This window comes from Carassius auratus, chromosome 43 (genome assembly GCF_003368295.1).
Source record: "Carassius auratus strain Wakin chromosome 43, ASM336829v1, whole genome shotgun sequence".
Classification (NCBI taxonomy): domain Eukaryota; kingdom Metazoa; phylum Chordata; class Actinopteri; order Cypriniformes; family Cyprinidae; genus Carassius; species Carassius auratus.
This window is the reverse complement of record NC_039285.1, coordinates 10161504-10168338: the sequence shown is the minus strand read 5'-3', so window position 1 is coordinate 10168338 and position 6835 is coordinate 10161504. Positions and strand designations below refer to the sequence as shown.

The 6835-nt window shown below is 36.9% G+C and overlaps 1 protein-coding gene across 2 annotated transcripts; it reads left to right on the top strand.

Moving 5' to 3' along the window:
* On the top strand, positions 1–5363 carry tbcb (tubulin folding cofactor B). Of its 2 annotated transcripts, none has more exons than XM_026230975.1 (7): positions 1–206; positions 353–514; positions 2002–2145; positions 2315–2411; positions 3017–3208; positions 3747–3819; positions 3947–5363. In XM_026230975.1, the coding sequence occupies exons 2-7, from the start codon at positions 395–397 to the stop codon at positions 4059–4061; spliced, it is 741 nt and encodes a 246-aa protein (XP_026086760.1). In that variant the 5' UTR covers positions 1–206; positions 353–394; the 3' UTR covers positions 4062–5363. The 2 variants fall into 2 exon arrangements, with proteins under 2 accessions (XP_026086760.1, XP_026086761.1); XM_026230976.1 differs by lacking the exon at positions 1–206 and adding an exon at positions 1007–1099 and having other exon boundaries at positions 379–514.
* Positions 5364–6835: the final 1472 nt, after the last annotated feature.

The window sequence follows — 6835 nt, the reverse complement described above, 5'->3', positions numbered from 1 at the left end:
TGGGTGGGTGGAATCTTCCAGAATCTAGTGGCGCGGTCTGTGACGGAAGACCTTTTCAGGAGAGCCAAAACAAGAAGATAGTATACGTTTTTTTTAGGTTTAAATTCTGAAGACAGCTCTTATAGTTTTTGGACCGTGTGGAACTGGTGAGATCTGAACGCGCAAACAGCTGACTGAAGTAGTGAATAAAGTGAAGGACTTGTCAAGTGAGTGCGTGTGAATACTGGCTAGTCATGGTAAACTGAAAGATAGCAAATATTACATCTTAAGTGGAAGCCATGGGGAAATAACTGTTCTGTCCGGACAGCTGTAATTTGTTGCATGAATACCAAACAAACCATTTGATTTTCAGCTCGACCACCCCAGCAGCATCACAGTTTGTTAGTTCCTGAAGATGGACGGGAGTGTGACCGTCCTCTCCAGCCCCACGGTGTCCGTGCGGCTGACCAGCGCCGCCAGCTCCTTCGAGACGAACCGGAGATTCAACCGAGGCATAACGATCGCGGAGTTCAAGGTGCGGCATGCCTCTTGTGTGAATTAGTATGTTTTTATTTTTGTTTTTGTTTTTTACCAATAGTCAGACATGAAATCATTATCTGAGACGTGGGGTTCTGATTTAGTTTTGTTCCCGCATTAAGTATACGGTTGTCTATTTGTTTCATAATTACAGTATTTACTTTTCCCTTTATTTACCCCAAAATGGAAGTGAAATGTGACCATGTGACCCATAGATGAGGCACATTTGAAACACGTGAGGGGCACGATATATCATGACCATACGACAGCATAAAGCGATTATGAATTGCATCTATTAACATTTTATAATGTTCTCTGAGGTTCACTTACAATGGTAGTCTGATTTTACATTAAAACAACTTAATTTTGAAGTAGTAGGCTGTTTTCTGTATAGGTTTTGAGCCTCTGCAGAAGGTGTGGCGCATTCAAAACTCGCAAGTAAACGCCCACTGCTATGATTTGGCTAACAATGTCGCTTATTAAAATACAGATGAACGCTGCTGTGTGGAGAAGCGTCAAACTGCAGCCTGCGGTGGACCCACATCCAAGTGTGACGTCAGACACCACGCCCATGTCCAAATAGGTCACATTCTCATTCATTTCGAAAACTGCGTCATAGAGGCTTGTTTGAGGTGCATTGGCGCTGCGCAGACCGATCTGCATGTCATCAAAGTAATTAGAATATCATGGAAAAGTTTTTAATTAAAGTCTTATATTCTAGATTCATTGCACACCAGCTAGAATATTTAAAGTTGTTTTTTTTTAATTCTGATAACCTACAGCTTAGCTAAAAAATAAGATACTGAATTTTATCTGATACAATGTAAAAAAAAAAAATGCATATATAAGACAAACTAAAATATTTTGTTAATAAAATAACATGCAAGTTTTGTTATGCTAGCATGTCTGGAAATGTTTAAACCATGTGTATTACAACTAACTCTTACAACTAATGGTCGGTGATATTTGGGATATGTTATGCTATTTATTTATTTTTTCCCAAACTGTGGATGTTTTATGATGATCACATGCAGATGCATAATGTGTTGTCCAGTGTGGCAATGTGCTCAAATCACAGCCATGAACACTCTTGCATGATATCTAATATTCAGTACAACAGCAATTGTGTCTCTGTAATGAGCCCTTAAAGCGCCATGGTGATGTAAAATATGGTATAAGAAGAAAAATTATATTTCAATGATTTTGCATTCATTGACAAACAGTTAGCATTCCCCTAAGAAACTTTGCCGCCTTTCACAAAGTGATTGCATTCTCTAACAGGTAAAAAGGTATGAAATAGAGTTTCCTTCCACTTCATATTATTTCCACTGAAAATGTGTTGCAAATGAGGGCAATGTTTCTTGAGGGATGCATACAATTGATTTTTATGACAGGTCATCGAACTGTGAGGATCTATTTGGAATCATATTGATTTCATAGTTTATTTTAGAATTTAACATGTTTTTTTGTTTGTTTGTTTTTCAGTGTAAATTGGAGATGATTGTGGGCACCACAGCTGCCTATATTGACCTTGAGCTATTCAGCACTTCTGACAAGTTCTTGCAGAAGCTAGACAACAATGAAGCTCTGCTCGGCTCCTATCCTGTGGATGATGAGTGCAGAATACATGTGGGTATTGACTCAGCACAGAAAGCAAGTCATATGACAAAATTAGAACTTAAGGGATATGAAATGATGATATCCTGAGTTTTAAAACTCTGCCATTCTTTACATTTTGAAACCATTTTGATGGCATTAATAAAGATGGAGTTATACTGTAGTGTTGTCTTCTGTGCAGGTGACAGACCGAAGTGGTACGCAGAGCGCGGAGTTCACTGATTTGTCAAAGGTGGATAAATTCGAGATCTCTGATGAAGCCTATGAAAAAAGAGGAGGTAATCCAGATAGGACATCATATTTCTGCCTGTGACGCATTTGCTGAGTGAATTAATTTATAGCAATTTAAAGTAACTGCTTAAATAGTAGAGCTGTGATTTAACTCCCAATGAAATTAAATGGAAATAGAGTCGGGTCATATCTTCCTTATTGTGACATACATGTGAGTTAAATGGACTACTGAAGATTAAAAAACAAAAGAAAGTTGAACAGGTTTCTGTCAATCGTTGACTAGAAGGAGGCAGATCGACTAAATGTGATCGTGCAGTTAACTGTAAGAAGAGTGTAGGGTTTAAATGGAGTTAACATTTTGATTAAAACGGACAAAAATCAAGTAAATATACATGACATAATTCACAAGAAGTTCAGTAACCTGCATTTAAAAAAATAGATAGAATCTCATACTGACTTTAAAAATTATGGCTGAACGTGGTGTAATTATGCAATATATTTCCATTTGCATTTTTGGCTTCAATGCATGAAATAGTGTTACGTTAAAATTAGGTAGTCTATAATGGTTGAGAAATGTAGATTGCACATATTAAAAGTGCCTCTAGAATTAATATAAGAAAATATCTAAGTTTTCAGGTTTCTTATTTGTCAGATTCAATACGGACCTTCAAGAAGAATTTAAAGTTAGGTCGATTTAATGAGGAAAACAGGGCCAAGCAAGAAGAGGCTCTTGCTAAGAAAGAAGAGGAGGAGAAGGTGGCTGCTGGATCCATTGCTGTTGGGAACCGCTGCAAAGTTGAAGTTGTTGGGCAGCCTAGCAAGATTGGCACTGTTATGTTTGTGGGTAAGCTCACCCTCATTTTCATATCACACCTCTCAGATTAAGGCTTTGTTTGTGTTGTTTGCATGACCTGGTTTAATCACATCTATTGCTCTGATTTACCAATTGAATGTTACATCTACTCAAAATAGAGGCAAGAGATAATTATGATCACATTTTTAGTGATGCTTTTTAAAAGTGTAAAACATAATCCTGACCTGGGGCTCCCTGGTGTCTTTAGAGATGTGATTTTTTTTTACACATACAGATTCCTTTTTTCCGACCTGAGAAATATGTCCCATGTGAATTGTGTAAATCTGAGAAAAATGCTGCATTTAAATGCATTATTACTTACTAATATTTTTTTAAATGATTATTGTTATAAAAAAAATATATATATATATATTTATTTATTTATTTATTTTATTTATTTTTAAGAATATAATAATATAAAGTAGTGGTAACAATATTCATAATAACTATTCTTTTTTAATTATTGCCATTATTGTCTAGTTATATTGAATTGGGCTTAAATTCAATCTTGGGCTTTCTTTGTTTGCAGGTACAGTAGATTTCAAACCAGGCTACTGGGTTGGTGTGAAATATGATGAGCCGCTTGGGAAGCATGATGGCAGGTCAGTGCACACCCAAGTTATTTATGTTTATGAATTAAAGCAGCATGTGTCTGAAACTGACTAATGTGATTCTTCCATGAACCTTATGAGAAAGTCTAACCGATGCGTTATGTTTGTCTTGATTTAGTGTGAATGGGAAACGTTACTTTGAATGTGAGCCAAAATATGGCGCCTTCATGAAGCCCCTCTCAGTGATTGTGGGAGACTTCCCTGAAGAGGACTATGGTTTGGATGAGATGTAAGACTCAGTTGATTAGCAGTCAAGATGAGCAGAAAGATCCTTTCTTCCAGAAGTTTGGCTCCATGACATCGCTGCGGTAGAAGGTTTTTTGCTGTCGGTGCAGATCATTTTGTTTTATGCTGGTGTGGAAAAGATCAGCAAAAATTGTACCTTCATTTCCTGCAGTCAAATTCGAGGAATGATCTTAAACAACATCTGTGCCCTGGAGACTAGAAGTAACTGGTGAGATAAATGTGAGAACACCAGCTGAGGTCAGAGTAAAGAAAAGCATTCGCTAGCAGACCAAATCATTTCAAAATTCAAACACAACCAACCAACTACAACAGAAAATGTATTTCACATTTTTGCAATACTGTACACACTGTATTGTATCAATGTATTCTGTACTAATGAATTCCTCCTCTTCTGCAGCCTGTTATATTCTTTTGCATCAGTATGACTATGTTTAAGGTTTCAGTCCCTCATTGTCTTTAGCACTTTAGCGATTAGCTCACTAATGAGATGTGTAAAGTAGAATACCGTGGCTTCAGTTTTCCCATGGTTCTGTATTTTCAGTGTAAATTACAGAAATGTGATTAAGTCTTGCTTTTCTTGTGAAAATTGGCGGTAAGCATTTTCGTGCATGTCAAATTTACGTTTAACAGAAAGGCCTAACGTTTTTAATGGAATTCTGTTAAGTAAAATCTCTTTCAAATAAATTCATGTGCCGATTTTGGACATCCTGCAGAAATATGGCCAAATTGTCTAATATTTTTTTTTACGGTTTCAATACTTAACATGGGACACGTTGTGGTGAAAAATATTGATGTAGTACAGCCCTAAAACCTTGATAGTTCACAAGTAGTAATAAAAATCAGGTTTTGATGCACAGCCAATTTTAAGATTCATATGAATGCTGTAATTATATTAATAGTAGCCTTAAAAAAAACAATGCAGTGTAAAAGTAAAAACATTAGACAATAGACTAAGGCCAGGCACAAACACTGATGTTGGAGATGGATCTCTTTACATGCTTGCATTAATTGGTCTTAATGCTTGCATTAAGTGGTCATAAATTTGAAAAGACAGTGATTTGGGACAGTATTTGTTTTTTTTAATTTTGTGATGCTTTGAAAAACATATAGACTCAGTCACCATTTGCAAATAAAATACATGATCAATTGATTTGATCATTTATTAAATACATGTGGCCATGGGATTTCTGGCTCAATTGGACGTGCCTGAGGGGATTTAATAAATGTATTTTGATTTGTCCCTCTAGAGACTGATGCTTAAAAACATAAATAAAAAGTGTTTCAAATCACTCAGTTTGACCTCTACTTTCAGAACAACGAAAAAGCATCAACATGACAATAATGTTGCATCAGTTATGCAGCGCAGCTCCAGCTTTTGAACACACACACACCGACCGATCGACAGATGTACAGTCCAAACCCCCAGTAAAGACCATATACAGTTTCTACAGCTGTTGATGTCAACCAGTTGTGCTGGTGTTTATTAAAACTGGACATTAAAATCTAACTTAAGTCTATCGCATCCCTCTGAATGGCACCTGAAGCAGTTAAGTGGTGGATAATGATAATGAGGACAGACTGAGCTTTTTTCCGTCCTTCATGACTGTCGTTCAGTTTGGGATTGTAGTACGACTTTAGTTTTTCATAAAGAAAATGAACCGCTGTTTGTGTTTCATCTTCATTCATTCCTGTCTGATTTTGTCATTGGGTAAGTGTTTCTCACTTGTTTATATTATAAGAAAACGCGCTGTAACGGTACTTGCGAAAGCTTCCATTGTGAGTATACGTGTACACAGAGTTTGGTTCGGTCTCAAAACTGAGTGACCTGCCTACCGAGAATCTGAAATGAAGCAGGGCTGTTTGGCAAAGATGCTAAATTTGTCAGGTTTTTTTTTTAGTGGTGCCTGCGAAGCAAAACTTCACTATTGCTCATTACTATTCTTATTAGTCTTTTTGTGTAGTTCCCACAGATAGTGAGGAGAAGCTGAACGGCTGTGAAAGGGTCAGAGAGAGGTGCTTATAGTTTCTTTAATAAGCAGCCATTCAGAAACAGCCTATTTATTACCTTGAAACGCAAAGCCAGAGGACTCTAGCAACCATATAGCAATAGGCCCCAGTCATATACCTCAACACCTTGTTTTTATTGCCAGGAGCTGCATGGTTACCCCTGAACATTGACTAGGAAGCCTTCACATCGCGTTATACTCACAATTTCTGCCTGATAAAATATCCATCATACATCCAGATTTTTCAATACAGTGGAAACCCTGGTTCTTCTTTCTCTTCTTCTTTTAAATAAATAAATCTTAATTTATAGTTGTTTGGTCTTATCTTAAAGTTATCTTGAGGCTGTCATGCCCTGTTGGGCCCTGGCCCCCATTTCAAGAAGAGCATACTTGAACTCAGTGTATTTTCAGTGTCTGTGCTTTTTTCTTTCTTTTCTAGTCTAGTTGTACTTCAGAACATGATGGTGAGTTTGATGTGGCATGTATAAAATAATACGTAAAAATCTTTTTAAAGAAATATGGGAGACCATATTGGATTATCTTTTGGTTACAGTTCAGGGGTGTTTTGTCGAAAGGTGGTTTCATGTATGGTGGCCTGCAGGTTTTACTGTGTAAAGGCTTTTTTTCTCAGGCACAGTTACAATATAAGTGTAATTCTTCACTCATGATGAGTATCAGATTAAAGACATTATCTCCCAAAGTACATACTTTAATCTGTCTGGCTCGGCTCGGTGTTCATCTTCAGTTCTCTCTTC

Bases quoted from the DNA above. Each gene is read 5' to 3' on its own strand.
- tbcb (XM_026230975.1), top strand. From the start codon at position 395: ATGGACGGGAGTGTGACCGTCCTCTCCAGCCCCACGGTGTCCGTGCGG. The intron at 3,209-3,746 runs GTAAGCTCACCC...CTTTGTTTGCAG, and splicing joins TGGCACTGTTATGTTTGTGG to GTACAGTAGATTTCAAACCA. The intron at 3,820-3,946 runs GTCAGTGCACAC...GTCTTGATTTAG, and splicing joins CTTGGGAAGCATGATGGCAG to TGTGAATGGGAAACGTTACT.